The sequence below is a fragment of the Convolutriloba macropyga genome, chromosome 5 (genome assembly GCF_964194025.1).
Source record: "Convolutriloba macropyga chromosome 5, txConMacr16.3, whole genome shotgun sequence".
Taxonomy (NCBI): Eukaryota; Metazoa; Xenacoelomorpha; order Acoela; family Convolutidae; genus Convolutriloba; species Convolutriloba macropyga.
In genome coordinates, this window is record NC_134472.1 from 75,631,738 (window position 1) to 75,653,674 (window position 21,937).

At 38.8% G+C, this 21,937-nt stretch overlaps 1 protein-coding gene across 1 annotated transcript; it reads right to left on the reverse strand.

Annotated features, from left to right (window-relative positions):
* Positions 1-204: 204 nt before the first annotated feature.
* Positions 205-20,157, reverse strand: LOC142339659 (dynactin subunit 2-like). Its single transcript, XM_075389855.1, has 4 exons — positions 20,007-20,157; positions 17,418-17,943; positions 1,090-1,330; positions 205-751 (listed from the first exon to the last, which is right to left on the reverse strand). The coding sequence occupies exons 1-4, from the start codon at positions 20,116-20,118 to the stop codon at positions 467-469; spliced, it is 1,164 nt and encodes a 387-aa protein (XP_075245970.1). The 5' UTR covers positions 20,119-20,157; the 3' UTR covers positions 205-466.
* Positions 20,158-21,937: the final 1,780 nt, after the last annotated feature.

A 21,937-nucleotide genomic window follows, 5' to 3' on the forward strand; every position in this document is an offset into this window, starting at 1 on the left:
TCTAAGAGAACTAGAGCAGTACCTGTTTATCACGTTTTTGAGGATAAAAAAGGCAAATGGGACAGACGAAAAAACGGTCAAGCGAAAAATTGCATAAAAAGACCACAGAACTAATATAATTGCCTACTTCGTTTGAGAACAATTAAAAAGTTTATGTTAAATTTAACAACTCCTCAGTGCATTAATGCATTTTGAGAACAATCATCAGCATGAAAGTTAAATTACTTGGCTCCGTTTGTTACAAAAATGGTTTATAGTAAAATTAAATTTTCGAGACAAGAAAGCATATCACCGTGAGAGTGGAAACTTTAAATATATTAATTACACGTATCAGTTATGGCTATCCAAAAGCGATGACAAATAAATTCTATGCAGTAAATTTTCAGACAGTTTTAAAAAGATTTAAATGTGTCTCTATTACCTTCGACAATAAGAATGAACTGAAAAATATTGACCATCAAAGCCCTCAACTACTCTTTAAATTATTAATTCTCTGCTCTAATGACGTGATATTAGACTGAATATTCTCCATATTTTGGGACATGTTAGTTTTCAGCTGTTCAAGAGAAGTCGTGTTGCTCTTGTTTGATGAGCTGATCTGTTGCTGCAAACTGTCAATCGCGTTCAAAGCCTGACTGAACTGTAGGGTCTGCTGGTGAAGAGGATCCAGGGCTGCCAGTCGTTCAACAACCAGAGGCAGACTATCTGCTACTGCGTCCCACTTTTGGGCTACTTCCAACATCTCGGCAACCTGGAACCAACATTTTTACAGTATTGGCTTACTATATGTCTGACATTCATACATGTATTAGAATTCATATGAATGCTGACTTTTATGAAGCATTAAACTCTTCATTAATCTATTCTGATGTTGATTGAGAAAAACAATTTCCCCCTAAAAAGTCTCGAATAAATCCAAATATGATTGAGTTAAAACATCATCAAAAAGTAACAGTAAGGATGGTGAAGACACAACAAAAAGAAAAAAACCTTATCAATTTTTATGTCCACTATTCGTGACATCATTATCTTATCATTTACTTGGGTAAAGTAAGAAAAGATAAAATGCCACCTGACATTCTTCGATACCTTGGTTAATTTCTCAGAAGGCACCGGCTTTGATTTCAGGTCCTTCAGCTTATCCAGCAACGACTGCAGTCTGAACTCGAGCATATCCAGACTCTGTTTGTCAAGAAGAGTCACCTTTTCCTCCAGTTTCTCAATAGCCGAGACTAGATTGGGTTCTGAGCCCAGCGTGGCTATTGAGGCACTGGAAGGGGAGCCAACTGACTTCTCAAGAGCAGCAACTCTGTTCTCCAAATCGATTTGTCTAAAAAGTAGCACAACCGATAAACGCAATTTTCCTATCTCCAATATTCTCTATAGAAGCAAAGGAACAAAAAAGAAATAAGTTATCATAAATTTCCAGACAACCGTCTCTCTTTGCCAACTAAAATCCCCATGAATTGCTGAATGAGAAAACCTACAACAAAACGCATTGAAAAATTGCGAGCCTGTTTCTTTTGGGTATGTCACTACAGTTGTCTAATCTTTTCTCTTTGATCAATTTTATGGCCATACTAAAAAGTCATGTACAACTTCAACAAATGCATCCTTCTCACCCAACTGGAGGGGAGTAAGGGTTTCTTTTTTTTTCACTAAATGAGAGATGACCATAACCGATTGTGTGGTTATGTGAGCGGAAAGACTTGAATAAACCAATTAGATTTATGTTACAAAAATCTGCAAAATACGATAGGCACCAATTGAAGAACGGGAAATGTCCAAAGGAGTGATATGCTTCCTATGATAACTCTCTTCTTATTGTTTGCTTCTTCCTTTTTTATCTTTTTAGAAGCAGCTATGTAGGTGCTAGTGCCAAGTACTATATTGTATGAAGACAGAGTTATCGTTGCAATATCCTTTCTAATAAAGGCTTTTAATTGCAAGTTTTTGCTAAGTGCTATTCGAAGCGCGGGTTCGGTAAAAACGCTCTTTTTCTGCTACAAGTTTTTCAATTCAAGTAATATGGAAAGCAGCTGAACTGTACTGAGCACAATCGTCTGTCTGAATTTCAAGATAATAAAATGCGTGCTGTATGAATTTATAAAAGTCTTTTTCAACCAATCAAAATTTAGCATCGTCATATTACGGCTCTTTAGAAAAAGCGGAGGCGATGGGTTTCGAACCTTTAATCTTATGATTATAAACAGGGTTGCCTAGTGTGCTGTGCCAAGTGGGTCTTGATTAGTGGTATTGTCAAAGTCAAGGGATTTACTGGGCTAATTAAGTATAAATGGAAAGCAACATCAATAGTGGTTTGTTCTAAGTTTTTATTGAGTATTCCAGATCAAAATGCTGAAAGTTTACTGTCTATTTGCTCTTTTGTGGCCTCTTGTTTTGTCGTCTGATGTATGCGAAGAAATTGAGCTGGGGAACGCGACCGCTGTATGTTGTGAAAAGAATACTACATTCCGCGTTGGCCAAGTGGATGTGAGTTTCGTGCCATATCGGAGCCATATGTGTCCAGTTGGTGATGGTGGGATTGAAGATTTGTGTCCTCGATTCTTGCCAAGTGTTTCAATGATGTTCGTGTTGGTCGTGGCAGGCGTAGTAAGCATGCAGTAGAAAAATAGAGACGTGCAGTGTTGTATAAAAATAGATTAAAAATGTCGGATGACGTAGTGATGAGGCTCGATTCGTAAATTAAGGGCCTCCTGACCGCCCACAACTCTCCTTAAATGAGGCATAAGGCTGCTTCGTCTAGGAATGAGGGCTGTTTTTCTGAGTACGTCCAGGTTCGTGGGCTCGCCCTGCCACACGTAGGTAATTTGCACGTAAGTGCGGTAAATGGGCGTCTGTGGTATGCCCATTTTTAAAAGCAGGGCGAGCCTCCCGTCGAAGGAGAAGAGTTGTGGGGGGTCAGGCTGATAGTTCATTTTCTCTGCTACTGTTTTCTTCGCTGTTAACAATGAAAGTGGGACTGAATAGATAAAGTGATGAATAGTTTCTTTTTTTTCTGAGTAAGGTTAGAGTGGGAGGCCGTTCATTAGATTTTGTATCAGTATGACAGTTGTTTGATAATCTCTTCGGGTTTATTTGCATTTTTCCCAGGAAGATTAATGTAGTAGTGATCTGTCCACGTTGTGAGGGGAGTAAAGTAATGAAGTAAATCCCTCGGCATGGCAGTAAATGACAGTCACTAATGGAGTTTTCGGAAGTAATTCCCTCGGTATGGCAGTAATTGACAGTCACTAATGGAAGTTTTGGAGGAAAGTAAATTGAGAACAGTGTGATTGACTGCTCTATTGATCAAGTTATTCAGAATACGTTTACTGCGGAGAGGTCAAACTTTAATAGCGGCGTTACTCATCGACTATTGGATCTTTTATCGAAGCTTTGCAAAAACGATTGTAATAACGAAGAAACGGAATATTCTATTTTATCAAAGTATGGACACTAAAAGGTTCGTTAATTACTTATAACAATTTAGGATTTCATAGGCTAGCATTAATATATTTTTTTTAAAACAGAATTATCGTGTTTAGAACGACACGAGGCAGACAAGATTTGCTAATCGAAATGAACGAGTTCAAACATCAGTACTACGATCGGAAAAAATTAATAAGTCTCGGATGGAAAGAAGTGGAAACAGTCGATGGGCGGGGTATAAATAGTTGGAACTCCTTAAAGAATAAATTAACTATAGAAGGTAAAGGGGGACTGGTTGTAGAGAATGGTTGGCCAAAGGTACCATTGGCAATAAATAATGAAGAAATTGTGGGATTGCAAGAAAGTTTAGTGGAAGGGTTCCGGGGCTGTAGAAATCAGGGCGATGTGTATAATTATGTTAGTAAATTAGAGTTGGAGAGTGGTGATAGCAGGTTGTATCAAGAAGTTGGGTCGTATGCTGGTTTGTGTAATTCAATAGGTTGGACGTTTTGTGTGGATGGTTTGATGAGTGGTGTTTTGCCTGATGGTTTTACTGGTGTAAGGAGAGATGCCATGGTACAATGGAATGAGTGGTGGACGGCGGCACATGTTGAAATTGGGGGTAATGATAGTGTTTCGAAAACGCCGTGTGGTGAGAAATTGTTTCTGATTTGTGGAAGTTATCAGACATCAAGGGATTTTAATAATGTTATGGGTACTCCGCAATATTTTATGGATTTAATTAAGAGGGGTCCTTCTGCAAGTGGTTTGGGAAAGGATGTTTGGTTTTTCATTCCGACGAAAGATAATGTGTTGTGCCAGCCTTCGTTGTGTGCGCATGCTGTTTTAACTTTTACAAGAGGTTTGTCGTTGGTGACTGGCTGGGAGGCGAGTGATCAAGCGAATCAAGTTGTTGTTGATCGGACTTTGGGATCGTTTGCTTAAGGTGTACGTAAAGGTCTGGTAAAAAGAATTGTAATATCAAATAAAAATAAAAAGGCAGTGTTAGACTGGGCGAAAGAAAGAGAAGTATCAACTGGTGGTGCTAGTGATGTGACTGAGCATGTGCAAAGTTTTGCTAATAGTGGTCTAATTTTAAAAACAAATAACAAACGAGGTAATCGAAGAAAATGGGGTGGGAAACGGGAAACGAAAACGCAATCGAACGATAACGAGAATTTTGTGTATTCGTTTCTTCCTCCAAAGGATCCTTCAATGGAATAAGTGAGTTGTTCAACTTTAATTTACATTTTTTTTTTGGGTTGGAACTGTACTGCCAGGGTTTTTTTTCAAATTTTTTGAGATTTTATTATTTCAAGCCCGTGCCCTTTCAACGTGTTTTGAAAGGATCTTTTTTTGTTGATACTCAGCAATCAGTGAGGGTCCTGTCTGTGTTAGTTTGGTTTTGTTTTGGAAAAAAAAATGATGTTTCATGAGTTTTTTGGGTCGTTATTTTGCACAGTCGTATGTAGTGTAAGCAATTAATATTTTGACTTTCAATCGCGTGCCCTTCGAAGTGATAACAAGGTGGGATGTTAATTTTTGTTGATAATGGTTGGGAATAGATTGGTTAATAATAGTTTGCTATGTTAGGGGTGCTTGCTCATTGTGCTCACGAGTTGTGACTCACGAGTAAAAAAAAATTTTTTTTTGGACAGAAGTAAAAAATTAAATTGGTAAGAAATTAAAAATAAGAAGAGGAGGCGTTACATTTGAATAATTTGCGGTGTTTATAAAATAAGTACTACATTAAATTAATTGCGACTCATGAAAAAAGATTTTAAAAAAGTATTTCGGATAAAAATTAGAGAAAATTATGCAAGTCTAAGTGAATACACGGATGCCAACAGGGTCGAACTCAATGGGGTCGTCATTGTCCATTTGAATAAAATCCCAGAATTGGTGGGCTAGTTGGGTACCTTGGGATGAAGTAATGAAATGGTAAACGTAGGTGTAATATTCCCAGGTTGTGTAGAAAAAACATTTTTTCGTGAGAAGGCCTGTATGGGAGTGTGCCCAGATCACGATGGTTCCATTTTGTAATATTGCGTATTCGTTGAAAAAACATTCCCTATATTGGATTCCGACTTTTACGCAAACGTTGATGTTGTGGCTGGTGTGTAATTTTGGGGCGATGTCTTCTGGGCCGACGTAATTTCGGATTTGGTCCCAAATGCTTGTCATGATTTTTAAGAAAATTCAAAATTGTTGAGGTGCTAGGTTTTGAGATTTGTAAATATCAGGGAAAGAATAAGTAAATATGGTTTTTTTATAAAAAAAATTACAGGTCAAATTCGCCTTCTAAAAATTCTTCTTCGGTGTTCTGTAAGAAATTCAAAAAGGTAAGAAAATTTGGATGATCTGGTTCCAAAGTGATTTTTTTGTCTTGATTATTGTCCAAGAAGTTAATCCAGAAGCATAAGGTATTGCAGGGGAATATGAAGTATTCAGAAAAGACTGCAAGTTTTATATCAAAATCAGTGAGAAAGTATGCATAAAGTGGAAATTGGGTTGGAATTGGAGAGATGTAAGGAATGGTGTCTTCTGATTGGTCAATTGTGGTGAAAGTTGGGGTTGGTGGATAAGACATAAGATAAGATTTTTAATGGAATATAAATGCAAATGTTTGAGGAAATTTACATGGAGTCATCTGAGAATGGAATGGGTGATGGGGGAGAAATTGGAATATAATTTAATTCAGTTGAATTGTGGTCTGATGTAGGGTCAGGGCTTTCGGGACTTTCAGAAATGGTTGGTTGCGATGGTTCTACTGCAACTGGTTCTCCTTCTGAGTTAAGGTAGAAATTCACATTAATATAATTATTTCCCGATTGTATACATTGTAGAATTGTTTGCCATACGGCTGATGTCTCATTCACTGTAAGGGGGATAAAAGAAATTGAGTAAATATTGTTGACAATATTGTCTTGTTGCATGTTAATACTGATTAGTGCTTCACGATCTGTAAAAAAGGCAATGCTGTATTCAGTAATATAAGCTGGCTGGCCGTTGAATGTAGTGTTGATGCGCGGCTCAACTTTAAATCTGAAGTGATATACTGGATTCATTATAAAATGTTTGAAATAATGCAAAAGGTAAAATTTTAGTTGTAGGAAAATTGTTTAAGTTGTTTGAAATAATTTCCAAGTTTCTATCCGCGAAGAAATTGTTATAGGTTGAGAGAATGAACAGTTAGCAATAAAGAGTGTTGCTGGTAGTTAGCAGGCAGAAAGTAGTTTGAATGATTGATAGTGTTGCGGGGGAAGTGGGGGAAATTTGACATTTCGATTAATTGGGATTGTGGGGAATTATCCCTGGTTGGGTTGATTAGTGTTCCATTATAGGCTGTCATTGTGATTGATGGACAGTTCGCCTTCCGGGTTAATGGATTTCCTTCTTTTTCTCGGTTTGACAGATAATTGATAAGTTTCCTTCGGGAGTTGCATCTTATTACTCCGTTGTTTAGTGCGTCAGTATAAATTCTTTATAAAAATAAATTCGTCGGTGGATAAAAAGGTAGGGAGCAAATCCCCGCCTTTAACAATGGAGGTTTAAGGGGAATTGCTCTGTAATTTTTCTTTGTTGATTTTTCTCAAAGAATAATTGCAAGTAATAAAAATTTTGGATAAATACTCGAGTAATATCAAAATTTTGAATTAAGTTTTCGCAAATATAATGGTGGGTACTTTGCCGATGGAGGATAGGTCCCTCTGGTTTATTTAGGGCTATTATAAATGTTGTTCATTAATAATAATTTTTTTTTTTAAAAAAAATTTATTTTTAAATTTTGTTTTCCTTGCTCAGTGCTAACACAGAATTTCTAATTTGCGGCAGAGTAGAAGTGAATGTAATTGATAACTTTTAACAAGTGACTTAGTTCAGTGGTTAGTATCTCTGGCCGTTGAGCTGGGGTTCCGGGTTCGAATCCCGGCGGGTTCCCGGTGCTTCCATTATGTGGGAAAATCTGGGAAAGGGCAAAGGGGTGTAAGGGTAAGCTAGGGTAAGGGTAAGGGGGTAGAGAAAAGGGGAAGGGTAAAAAAAATTTAACTTTTTTTTTCCTTTTTTTTTGATTTATAAGCTGTTTTTACGGACCACGCGGCCGTCCCACTTAGCGCAGTTGGTAGCGCGCTGCACTCTCATGCTGAAGTTGAGGGTTCGAGTCCCAGTCAGGTTTTTTTTTTAAACGTTCCCTGTATTGATCGTTCTGAGAGGGTAAGCTCCGTAATGGGATATCGGTGGGTGTTCCGGTATATGTGTATAGATGGGCTGACTCGGTGCGGCAGGCCTGTTGACATGATCAATTTTGATAGTTGGTTCTTCGTTACGTTTTAGTCTCCTGATGTAGTCTCTTAGGAATGTGTAAGGAGTGCGAGGTTTATTTATGTTTTCTTCGTTTTGGTTTTCGAACTCAGTTTTAATTTCGAGTGGTAGTACTAATGAGCATTTGTGCAGGGGATGTTCTGGATGTTCTTGTAGGTATTCATAGTCATTTAATGCGACAACTTGTACTGGTTTTGTTTTTATTCGCCGTCCTTCGTGTGTTATTCGGAAAGGGAAACGTCGGTGAAGTTTTGCCCATTTGTGTAAAAGATGCGAATAAGTTAGATGTAGTAATACGCTAATCAAGAAGGATAAAAATCCGAAAAGAAGAGACATTTTCCATGGTATGTACTGTTCGAATCGGTGTTCGAGTTCGGGCTTGAATGCTCTTATTCTTTCTAAAATTGGTTCGGCCATTTGTTCTATTGATTTGCTGTTTGTTCGCCGTGTTTCCATTTGTTTGAACTCTGGTTGAATTTGCTGAAGAATTTGAATTTGTGCCTCAGATCTTGATGAGAAGTTTGGTAGTTCATCCAATGGGGGCAGTAGTTTAAAGAGTGTACTTATTGGATCTGGCAATTGAAAATCTAACCGTATTGCCGGTACTGTGTCACAAGCAGTGAGGTCTGAGCGAAGATGAACATTTGGTCCTCTAAGCTGTTTTCCACATCCCAGTGTGATGATACACACTCTGCACCCAGGATGCTCAATTCTTGCCAATGGATTGCTGCCATTACCAGCGCTTTCGATGAGTGTATAATCGTCTTTGGACGATGTTATTAACCAACGACCGAAGCCGAGATTGCGTGCTTTTTCAGTCAACGGCAATTCTACTACATCCAGTTGACAGCGTTGCAATGCAAGTAGCTCGTCATCGTGGTAAAGTAAAGTAGCCATAAAGGACTGATAAGTCTGTTCTGTTGGAATGGCTTTGGTGCATATTGCGTATTTTTGGGATCCGATACAATTTGCGAGCTCGTCTTCATCGATAAACGCTAGTTCTTCTCCGTCGTCTGAGACGGCCATGTATTTGGCTTCAAGTCGCCAAACTAAAGCTTTACCCGTATCCCCGTCCGGCATTGGGATCGGAATGGCATGCAATACGTTCATAACTGTACTTTTTGAAGCCATTGGAATTGCAAGTGTAAGTATAAGACCTGCATCAATTGCCTCGACTTGTGTGACTAATTTCGTTTCATAGTATGAGAGAATCTCTTGGATTGGTACGGCTAGAGATAATCGATCCTGTTGTCCATTTTGTTGCAAATGAACAAACGTAAGAATTTCATGCAACTGCTCCCTTGGGACTAATGACATTGGTAATAGCTGATTCATGAGAGGCGTCAAGGCATTCAGTATGTTGATTCGAAATGTATAAAGGGCCGATCGGTATGTTTTGATGTTAGCAAGTATTGCTTGAAAAATATTGCTAAGTACAAGACTATGTTGATTGATTTGTTCTCTTACGTATAAGTATTGGATGCAGTTTCTCATGTGGTGCACGTTTTGTCGTAACGCCTTGAATTGTCCTTCAGCAAGTTCCCAGTTCCTGTTTTGTGTCTCTATAATTTCGTTCTGGGCTTCTTTGATGGCTTTCAGTTCACCTGATACAACATAGAATTTTTCATTGTTTTGGATTGTTATTTGTTCAACATGATCGGTTAGGTATTGAAGATAAGCCATTGCTTGTCTGATGTTTTTCTGGTTTCTAGCCACTCTTTTGTCGCATCCTCCAAACACTGATTTGATTAAGCATAGTAATTTGTCGCCTGTTCCTATTCCAATTCCAAGCACTGCGGCTGCTGCTGCTGTGGCAGCCGCACCGCGGGGTTGTCTTTGCAGTGTTGTAGAAGTTTGACTGATTGCTCTTAGTAGTGTGTTCATTTCCAATTTGAGGTTTACAATGTCGTGTTGGGCCTGTTGGTTTTCTATCATTGTTTGTTGCGCTATCCAGTGGAGGCCTGCTGTCGAGTCAGTCATATTTGTGAAGTTCAATGGGCATCCATAATTTTCTGAAGTCCACATTTTGTCTATCTCTTTTGTCAGGTTGATCAGTTTGTCTTCCACTGTTTTGTTATATATTGGGTAGGGGACCAGGATTTCAGTTTTGACAAATTTTTCTGTCAATAGAATTTTCTGATGAAGGTTGAATAATACTCCATCTTTTGTTGCCACCGATGGTTGGTTCGTTTTTATCAGGGGTAAAAGCTGCAGTAAAAATAATACGGTATTGAGCATTTTGGCTAAATAGGCTTGTTTGTGAAATTCAATTAGAGTCTTTGTGCGACTGATTTTCAGGTACAGAGTTGTGGAAAATGATTTGAGCTGTATCTTTTTTCCTTTTAAATTAGGATTTTTTTTGGAGTGTTTTCATTGGTTGGTGACGTATCTAATGTGTATGTATAATAGAGAATTGGTGCTCAATTCCTATTGGCTGTCATCTTCGAAGCCAAAAGTTTGGTGAAGGTTTCCGTTGATCTCCCGACGGTGAAGTGTTAGCGGAACAATTCTTCGTCTGTTTTGAAGCGTTGGGCCAAGGTCCGCTAGTTCTCTGTTGGATACTCTTTGAGGAAGTGGTGAAGATGTGCTTGGGTTAGTGTTGAGAAATAGCACTATTGCTCTCGTTATTTTCAATTTGTGAAATGTTGCCTCCTATAAGGGAGTGCTCATTGTTCTCGTCGGATATCGGTTGTTGGACATCATCGCTTGAGGTTGTATTGTTGTAAATATCGTTGATCGAGTTGGTCCGGTATAAGGTTTCGCCTGTAGTGTCTAATATTGGGGGCGTGTAGACGGGGCTATTAACGTCACCAAATAGATCGCCAAGATTTTCAGATGAATCGAACGTGAAGTCATTGAGACTCTGGTTTCGCAACTGTGCGCTTGTCGCTTGTGAGTCTGCAATGCTCTCATCGTGATCAGTTTCTGTTGTATCAATTGTCAGGTTTGGGTCTGGGATGTGGTCAAGTGGGAAGTAAGTTATGACTTTTACCTGTTCTTCCTTTGCTTTTTCTGATGGTTGCAAGAGGTTATATAGCGAGTTTTCTCGGGCCAATGCCAGATGATCATTTCTGCGAAGGTTGTATCGTCGATTTGAGCCAAAACGACTGTCGGACGGTAAGAAGTTTGAGTTGTTTGAGAAGACGTAGTCTCCTGTATCAATTGATTCTGGTGTTTCTTGCGTGTTTGCGCTTGGAACTGAGCCTTCCACGAAGAATGCATCTTGGTCAAACGTCGGTTCGTGTGTCATATCATGAAATTGTATTGGCGGGTCTTCAGAAGAAAAATTAGCTGTTTGGATGTTTGAGTTGAAAGAAACTGACTGGGCATCTGGTGTTCTTATGGGTAGCTGCATGTTGTCTTAGTTAATGTGGTGCCTGACTTGGTTGTCGAACAGCTGTGGTTCTCTCTCTTGTTCTGGTATGGTGGGATCTGCTTCAAAGTTTTCGGGGTCTACATGTTCGAGGTCTTCTACTTGATATTGAGGTTTCACAGGTCGAAGTCTCATTCGATGGATACATTGCGTGTAATTTGTGTTGGTTTTGCGTACAATGTAGTTTGCATTCGTGAGCACTTTTTCTACTCTGTATAATGGTATCCACCTGCTTTGCTGTTTATTCATCACTGCTACCTGTGTTGTGCTTTTTGGGTCAAGGATCAGGCAGTATGATTTGGGTTTTAGTGGTGTGGCGTTGGCTTTTCTGTCATAGTACTTTTTATATTTCAGATAAGACGAGATAAGGTTGTCTTTTACGCTGGAGAAAAGCTCCGTAAATTTGTCTTGTAGCTCTTTAATGCAGTCGTATTTTGGGTGAGACTCCCATAATTTTGTATTCTGAAATCTGAGGTCCAAAGGATTTATCGGTGTTCTGCCGTGAAAGACGTCAGATGGCGTGCACCCAAGAGCTGGTGCAAATGTTGTGTTGTGTATTAATACTGAAATGTCAACGTATCTATGCCAGTCCGAGGAAGTTTGGTTTTCGTTAATTCTCAAGATTTGTTTGAGCGGTGCGTGGTTTCTTTCAAGTAAGCCAATGGTTTGCGCATGTTTCAGTGTGCAATGTTTGAGCTCTACCTCCAATAGGTTTGCTAGTTCGCTCATTAGTTCGGATGTAAACGCAGTACCAAGGTCACATATGATTCTTGAGGGAATGTAGGAGTGTCTCAGAAAAATTGAGACAAGGGCTCGTGCTACGATGTCTGCGTCGCCTTTCATAAGAGGTGTGGCGAAAAGGTACTTCGAGAACACGTCAATACCTGAGAGAATGTACGTGTAGGGAGAAGGGTGCATCTTTCCCACCAGATCTATTAGTAAAAGGTCTGCTGGGAAGTTTTGTAGAGACGAAAGTGGTTGTAATGGAGGTTTCAATGCAGATGTTGGTGCTGGTTTTGTTTGCAAGCATGTGAGACAGTTTCTGATATATTCTGTTAGGCGTTCAGTGAAGTTCGGGAAGTAAAATCGTTTTCTGAATTCTGCTATTGTCAGTGAGACTCCTTTGTGCCCACTCCAAACACTGTTATGAATTCTGTAGAGTACTTCCTTCTGTAAGTGCGACGGGACGCAATATTGTTTAATAAATTGGTTTCCAGTGTGGTTATAGAACTTGCGATGAAGGACGCCTTCTGTTATCGATAGTCTTGGGAACTGCCTGAGATACTTTTTTAGGTCACTGGATAGATATTGTCCTGTAGTCGGTGAACCTCTCTCAAACCAGAGCAGTACCCGTTTGATATCTTTGTCTTGTTGTTGTTCGGCACGCAGGTCTAAAGGTCCGTGCCCGTGAGTGACGAATTCATCCAATGGGTTTTGTTCATGCATGGCGTTTATTTGTTGCGTTGCAGGTGCAAGAATTTGCAGTTGAACGTCAGCTCGAACATTCATAGGATCTTCTCCGCTGGTTTGTTTTCTCTCAAGTAAGTATGTTTTCATAATTTTGGGGGTATCGTCATTTTCTGAGCTGTTCAGATAACTGATTGAATTGTCAGGTGTATCTGCTGCTGTGTTGATTTCGATTTCGTGCATCGGTATGCGTGAGTTGATGCCTAGCTCGAGCTTTTCTTTCGGGTTTATGTGTATTCTCGACAGATAGTCCGCTGCTAAATTGGCTTTTCCGGGTATGTGTCCCAGTATGATGTCGAAGCTGAGCACATGATCGAGAGCATTCCAAAGTGTTGGCGGTATGATTTTTGTTTGAAAGAACCGGGTTACTGATCTGTTGTCTGTCAAAATGAGAATTGGTTTTTTACATCCCCATATAATATTTGCAAAGGTGTCTAGGGCAAAGTGAACTGCGAGGAAATCTTTCGCATATATCGAAAGTTTGAGTTGGTTTGGGTGGAAAATTCTAGATCCAAAACTGACGGGTGCATAAATTTTCAGTTCCTGATTATCATCATTTGTTGTGTAGTCTTCTATCATTAGTACGTATCCGGCTGCGTAAAAGGATGCATCGGCCATTATTACATATTGCTGGTCAACTTTGGGTAATCTGAGTGAAAGGTCACAGGCTGTTCTTAGATCATTTGTGAGTTTTCCAGCATAGTTTGGTGATCTTCTTCTATCACAAAATTGGTGTCTTTCTTAAGTAGACGATAGAACGGTAAAAGTTTTTCAGCGAGTTCAGGGATAAAGGCTTTGTAAAATTGAAAAAATCCGATCATTCGTTTGACTTGTTTTGGGTTTCGCGGCATTCTGAATGTTTTCAGAAAAGTTGTAATCTTCTGTGTAATTGGTGTGAGACCCTCAGAGGTTATCGTATTACCAAGGAATTGTATTTCTCTGAGTCCAAATGCGCATTTGTCTGTTGCGAGTTTCATTCCTGATTCTCGGATGCATGTAAAGACTGCTCGAAGTTTTTCCAACATGTCATTTGTGTCATGTGCTCCGATGCCAATGTCGTCGACGTACTGAAAGCATTTATCCGCTGTTATCACGGGGTCCAGGTTTTGACGCATGAATGAGCTAAAGGCGCTGACACTTCTGCTTAGTCCTTGGGCTAGTCTTTGAAAAGCATATGTTCTCGATGCGAAGTTGAAGGCCAGTAACTGTACTGATTGTTCATCTGCCATTGGTACAGAGAAGTAGCCGTGGCTGCCATCCATCTTGCAAAAGAGTTTCTTGCCGGCTAAGTGGGTGCCTGCATCTGCTAGTGTAGCTATCGGGAAGTTGTTATTGTTGTAGTCGTTTCTAATGAGATGGTTTATTTTTCTTAGATCTACTAATATTCTGAGCTTCCCGTTTGGCTTCCGTTTTGCAAATATTGGAGATGAGTAGCGGCTGAAGGGGAGCGTTGTTATGACTCCGTAGTACTGGAGAAGGGCTAGTTCAACAAGCAAATCGTCTTTGAGATGGATTGAAATTCTTTGAGTTTTTGAGTATACAGGTCTGTTTGTGTCTGGTGTCAATTTGACTGAGAATTTGGAGTGTAGCCAATGTCAAGGCGGTGCCTTGTGAATATGTCATTGAATTCGACTAGAAGCTGTTCTGTTCTTTCTTTATCTTTGTCAGAGAGTACGCTGTCGCTCCATTTGAATGCGTTAAGAAAAGTATTCCTGTCTTCGTTTCTCGAGAGTGGTTGAATTGCTTCAAGATTTTTAAATTTAACAAGTTCGTCATATATGCGTTTTTCAACTTCACTCATCTTGGATGTGTCGGGATTGGTTTCTGGGGTCGGAAACCAGAATCCGTTTTCGTGTTTTATTGTTATATGATTTATTTCGCCTTTTGCTGTTCTCTCTATAGATTTTTCTATTTGCTTTATTGTTTTCTTTGAGTCGCTTGATGGGAAAAGTTTTGGTTCAAGTGGTATCAGGTAGCGTGCTTGCTCTGGTGTGATGATTTCGAATGTTGCTACTGGAGAGTCTTGTCTAATGTGAAGTGGAACTTCTGTTGTATTTATTGCAAGTAGGGTGGTTGTTTTGTTTTTTGTAAGTTTGTCAAGCGTGCTTGTTAGACCAAGGCCCATTTTTTCAAATTTGACAGTAGGCTCTACGAGTCCAATTTGTTCTTGTGCATCAGTTTCCTCCGATGGGATTAGTTCCAGGGATTTTTGTTCCCCATGTGAGAGCGTATAGGTTGTTTTCGTTTTGAGCATGATTTTTTTCGGCTGTTGAGACGTTTTTGTTTGTTGTTACCTTTTATGTGCATTAGATTTAGCTGAAAAGTAAATTCTGGTGTTTGGAGTAGTCTGTTGTGGGCATCAATAATAATCTCATTTTTATCAAAGAAGGGAAAGCCAAGAAGGATAGCGGAAAGTGTTTCAAACACCATGAACTGTTCCTCAAATTGTAAGTGGCCAATTTTGAATGTCAGTTGGACTGTAAATAAAATAGGTGATTGGTGTAGGAAAGCTGTGGAAACGTTTATTTCAGGAGGATTTGTTTTTTCTGGTTTTTGGTAGAGGTTTCTGCTTATTTTATCAAAATGTTTCTTTGACATGGCGCTACTGAATGCTCCAGTGTCTGCTACTGCTTTCATTATTAATGTTTCGAACTGTAGAGGTATTATAAATACATTTTCGCTATAGTTTGTCATGCTATCTGGTATATGTTGTAGAAAAACATGCAAGTTATTTAGTTTTTTGATTGCTGATTGAATGGCATATTTCCATCGCGGTATGCTGGTTGACGTTCTGGACAATCTCGGGCAGTGTGCTCATTGCTAGCACATGTTCTGCAAAATGTCCTCATTGGTGTAGGAGATCTTTCGGTACGTCCATTACTTCGGTCGTTTTGTTGGAAGTTTGACCTTCCTCTCGAATAATTTCCTCGACCTCTCTGAAAGCTTCCACGGTTACGTCCTCTGCTGTTGTAGTTGTTACTGTATCCTCGGCCATTTTGGTTTCCATTGTACTGGTATGTTTGTCTGTTGTAGTTGTAGCCTCTGTAGTTATTTCCTCTTCTGTAGCTAGGGTACTGAGTATTCTCCACGCGTTGATGCGGTGGCTGTGCTACTTGCATTGATGCTATGCCTGCCGCCATTATGCTTTCTATGGCTTGGGCCACAGCAGGGTTTCCCGATGCGTTTAGTGTATTGAATGCCGTGGTGTATTGTGGTTCGGGGTTTATTTGATCAATTCTGACTCGTCGTTTGATGATAGAGCATAGTTCGTTTACAGTGATGTTGTCATTCTCTTTCAGCAACACTTTCTTGTACTTGAAGGGCATGCCTTGAATAAATTGTTCTCTTATTCGTCTTGTTCTTTCGTCAGTGCGGTCTATGTGAGCTGCAGGATCGTCCACAATTGCGAGGTTGGCGAGGCGTTGCAGATCTGTGAGGAAGTCATCTGGTTGTTCTTTCACTGGATCAAACTTTCTCGATTGCAGATCGAGCTCAAAGTTTCTTCTTTGGTCTGCTCCTGCATATCGGTTGCGTAGTTGTTCAAGCGAATCGTCTAGATCGTTTCTTGTGTTTTCGGCGAGTCGAAGGTAATAGTTGAGTGCATTACCGGCTAAGTGTAGGTGAAGATATCTTGCACGTTGGTGGTTCGCTTCAGGAATTCTAGATACAGCAATGCTTGCTCTCAGTAGTGCTTCAAATTCAGGCCAGTTTTCGTTTGGTAATCCTGAGAACCTTTTCAGATGTACGTGAGGCGGACTTGGATCTGCCATTTTCTTTTAGTCAGTTTGTTGTTGAAGTGTTTCTGTGGAAAGAGCAATTTGTGCGCTTCTCCAATTTAGCTGTGTCACAGAGTTTGCAGTTTAGGCTATTTGGTTGGTCTTTTTTGTTCTTCGCTGCAAGTTTTTTACTTACTTTTCTGTCGATTGTTTTGTCGTTGAAGAATACGAACGGGTTTCTAGGATGATAGCCTTCCATTAGTGTCATAGAAGGACTGTTGTGGCTTGCGTTGTATTTTTTTCTTTGCTAGCAAAACAAAGAGGTTGATACTCAAATAATTTTGAATGGGTAAAGTTGGTTTGTGCTTGTGGTTTGGTTAATTTCTCGAATTCGGTAGTTTTGAAAGAAATTGTAAAGTTCTGAGTTTTTTGTAATACGGATCCGTTTGATGTCGGTTTGATTGTCTTCTTGTGCGATAAAATAAAGGCTGATTCCAGTGTTTGTTTTTCTAATGATTCGAAGATTGTAAGTTGTTCCGTTAATGGCTATTTCCATGAGTTGCAAATTTTTCTTTCTTTTTAACAGAAGTAAGCGTTCAACATCTCAGTCGCCATATGATAACTCTCTTCTTATTGTTTGCTTCTTCCTTTTTTATCTTTTTAGAAGCAGCTATGTAGGTGCTAGTGCCAAGTACTATATTGTATGAAGACAGAGTTATCGTTGCAATATCCTTTCTAATAAAGGCTTTTAATTGCAAGTTTTTGCTAAGTGCTATTCGAAGCGCGGGTTCGGTAAAAACGCTCTTTTTCTGCTACAAGTTTTTCAATTCAAGTAATATGGAAAGCAGCTGAACTGTACTGAGCACAATCGTCTGTCTGAATTTCAAGATAATAAAATGCGTGCTGTATGAATTTATAAAAGTCTTTTTCAACCAATCAAAATTTAGCATCGTCATACTTCCCAATGACTTTGACTGACTATTTGTTTGATTAGCCAAGATTCAATTGTCCAACTGAGATACATACCATAATTAACTTCAACAAATACTCGTACGTCTAGTCAATCAGACGCTTACGATCAAATTTAGAAATCAGATGATGTAACTTACGTGGCTGATTTGGTGCCACTATCACTAGGCACGAACAACTCGTACTTCGCTTTGCTACTAGGGTCAGCGGAAGTCGAAGCATCCGATTTCGCTGTCAACTTTGTAATCTCATTAGTCAATTTTTTCGCAATGCTTCCTTCCGGGTCTAGCACTGTTTCTTCGCACTTAATGATCTTATCCAGCTGCACCTCTTGTAACTGCTCAAGCAACATCTTAGCGCTATCTCTCATTTCGACAGAATTCGGAGGCGCTTTATCACTCGACTCAGCCTCACCGCTCAATTTGTCAATCATTGCAATGAATTCCGTAAACTCGGTCTTCAGCCGGTCAAATTTCTGGGATGGTGTTTCCATGCTTCGTTCGCATATAATTTCATATTCTGACCTTGGAAAGTATCCGAACGAGAAATGACGATTCTTGAAAATGTCATCTTTTCGATCTTTGGCGTCGTCGCTGTGCGCGAACTGATTTTGTGCGTCTGAGAATGAGATATTGATTCGTTCCACACATTCGCTGTTGTCAACACCTAAAACATTACACACAGAACCCCAATATATTTCTAAAATACGGGGAAAATACTATTCTTGCTTAAAAGAACGAATTGGGTTGATGGACTTCTCTCAAAAGACCGAAAACCACCTGTCAGAGTGGGTATTTATTGGTTGGAAATAGAGAGCTGAAGGTTGAACGGACTTTTTTCAAGTTTTAATGCAGACACGAGGTTTAATGGTTTTAATGCAGAACAATTGTAGCAATCAGTTCTTAAAAATAGATATACTAAAAATCATCAAATCTTAAATTGTTCATTTTTTCTGCTGTTTCCGATTAGCGTTATGCGAATTGCTCTCTTGACTATCGGCGAGCGGCTGTCTTCTTGTGTAGCTAACTGCAGCGCACAGAGGCTGGCTACAGCTTAACGGAGACGGAAATGTAGAAAACGGGGTGCATTTTTGGGAGGCGGTTGTAGAGCGCTGGGGAGAGATCTCAAGTGTGCGGTGCTATGCAAAGAATGAGGTTGGGGCATGTGGTGGTGGTGGTGGTGGTGGTGGGGGGGGGGGGGGGTTGGAGTAAGGGGTAATCCTAAAAACTGCCCCCCCCCAACACACCATGATGATTTGTGTCTTATCCAGACGAAAAGTTGGCTGCACGAAAAATTGCATTAAAAAGACCAATAACTAATATAATTGCTATAAACTTCGCTTGAGAGCAATTAATAAACGAAATTTGAAATGACTACAGAATATCTAGTTTATGACAACCGGCAGATTGGCAGAATAGCTCCGAAATAACTTGCGGGCCTTTAAATGTTAAAAAATTTTCAGCAATAAAATGGCTTGTTCAAATTCGCTCCACAGACACCTTTTTACTAAGCAAATATAAAACGAAAAAAAGAGCGTCGGAAGACGAAATTAAAAACAAAACATATCAGGACAAGTCCTGACCTACGATTCAAATTTTCAGAGACATAACAAAAATTAGATCTAGAAGGAACTATGACTTGATTGGAAAAAACAGAAAAAAATCTTTGAAATATAAAAAAAACAGGAACACCGTTTAAATAGCTATGCTCAGCTTCGCAGCTATAATTTCGCTCTATGCCATTTTCATTTTAGTTGCTATTTTTCACAAGTTATGGAGAGGTGCATCCTCTCATAACATTTTAAAAGAACTGTAATTTGAGATTGTGATTTTTAACCAAAAATTTTGCCGAAAAATACAGTGGAAATATGTTGGAAGATCTCTTGATATTGATATTTTCGAATTTCTACTGTGACCTATATGTCACTTCCAGAAGTTCATCAATTTTAATTTTTACACGTTGCATAAAAACTTTCTGGTTTCTTTTATTTGTGGAAGAGAGATGTCCGAGCATTATGCCGGAACATTTTTAATTAGATAAACATACTCGTTGCGCTCTTGGTACTAGTTTTTCTCAAAAAAATCACTTACTCATTTAATAATGAAAATGCAATAACAGTAGAAACAGTCAATTGTTCGGTTTGGTCTACAATTTTCAGCTACTGTTTTTACGCAAGCGTACTAATGCCTGTCAAGATAAGTTAGAAAAACCTGTAGCAGGCTTTTTAGAGATATTTTTTTTAAAAAATAACAGTTTTCGTAGAAAATGAAATTGAATAATGTACCGGGGACAAACTATCAGGAGCACCCTGTTTCAATAAGAATGAACTCATTGCCCAAAAATGTAAATATTTGCTACATTCATGTTTAACTTTGGCACTCAATTACTGGTTTCTTTTTTTTTCTAAAAATACATCAAGTAGCGAGACTTTTCAAGATGTTAAAACCCACAGTTCACTCCTTCATTAATCGTTTGAATTGATTAATTGCCAGCTTCTATGATTTGATCGTTTGTAAGGCGCTAGTCTGATAAAATCGGATTTATTTTACATTTATCAAGAGAAATGTCGGATCATTTCCCTTTTATTCCCCAGTACGTCAGGTCTCCAAGTATGCTGCCAAAAGATAACGATTTGATCAGACTGGATACGAGCCGGCGGAATTCGACTACCTTTTTAGAGTAAACCTCTTGCTTAAATAAAAGAATGTTTTGAATTCGTGGTCTAATACCTGGTTTGAACATCCTCTCGGCCTGCTCATCCTCCGGTAGATCTGAGGACTCATACACATCCGCATTGTATGTGTCAATGCCGGGTAAATTGGAGAACTTAGTCAAATCCATGACAATGATCTATCTGAAAAAGGAAACAAAAATGCAGGAAATGGAAATTATCCTGAAACATACAAAAAATACAATTGTATTGGAAGAACGCCCAATAATGGGTGTCTTTTAATTCTCCAAAATAAAAACACAGAAAGGCTGCTATAAAACAACGAAAAAGCAACCCAAAATTTTCCGGAAAAGCTTCTTTAGCTGTGCTACAAAATAAGGAATTTTAAATGACACATAATTAGCTAAAATTGAGCACCATTACTTTAACGAGGCAGATAAGTCTACACCAAAACGCAAACTACATCATCATACAGACTTAGGATGATGTCTGAGTTCAATATCTGCACAAAATGCTTACATTACCAGATGTTCACCTGGCGTAAATCACTATGCTCGATAGCACAACGCATTCTATCGAAGATAAGGAAAATGGGGACTCAGAAAGGTCTTTTCTTTAAGCTAAACTCTGAAAACTGCCATTTTCAGCTGCCTTTTTGGAGCAATTTTCTTTAGCTTAAAAAGATGGAAAAATTTTAACAATCATTACAAAACTTGGTTGATCTATATAAATTTTGATCGTTCAATGTCAATCCTGTGTTGAATAACCACTTTTTTCCTATTCGAATTAAAACCCAAAAGTTTCAAAAAAAGCAGAGAAAGTCTGATAGCTGTTTAAAAATTACAAAAGCAATTTATAAATGAAAAAACAAACAGCGCATCGCAGGATAATCATTTGCGAAAGGATGCAACATCCTTAAAAAAATTTTTAGTTTCAAAAACAAAAAAACATTGAAACTGTTAATAATTAAAGATCGGAGGAATTACTCTCCAATGACTGACGGGGGAGAACTCTATTGTAGCATTGAACGTGGGATAAGTTCACCAAGGGGCTTCAAATGACAATGTAGAAGTTATATATATTTTTATAAACAACCATAAAAAGGTAGTTCGAAGATTAACAGAAAACAGCAGCAATAGCTTCAAAGACCTCCAACAATTTTGAAAGGCCCAGGAAAAACAGAACGAATAAAATATGAGGGTTTTTTTCCTAATAGCTGAAACGTCGCATTTTTATTTACAAGATTTTGTAGCATTAAAAAACATTCATTTCGAGTGAAGTATGCGTTGTTGACCATAGCTTCAATTAAACTAAGAATAAGTCATTTTGAGAGTTTGGTTAAGTCACCTGTGACAAGAATGCATTCACGAATGAAGAAAACATAGCATGACCGGCCCCGAATTACAAGTAAAAGAATTGAACAAACTGAAGACAACAATATTAGCCTCCTCAGAAGAAAAACCTCCGATAAAAAACAAATCATATACCAAGACGTCCACGAAAGTAAACAAAATTTTTCAATTTCCCTTTTAGAAAAAAATTGTTATCGAAGTTATTATGTCCAACGTCAATCTCGAAAGACCTTTAGACAGTAGGAGTTTAGACAACAAACAACAGCTGTGTAGAAAACCAATGAGAGACAAAGTATAAGGACAAAATACAACATTTGGCAAAAACCTGTTTTTACGGTGTCATTCAATAACAATAGCTTCAAAGTAGTTGAAACAAGCTAGTAAAATTTGAACTCTTTCACATCTATAGCACTATTCATCAATAGAAAGCACAAATGAGTTTTAATGAAAGCCATCGCGAAACTACGTATCAAAAGCAGCAACAATCAAGTTAACATTTCCGAAAACAAATGGTGTCAAAGTCAATAAAATTATTTGCAAAAACAAAAGGATTCAATATTGCTTCATTAAGTAGCAGATTAGACTGATCATTAATGCCCAGGCCACAGAACAACAAACAAAAGCGACTCAACGTCGG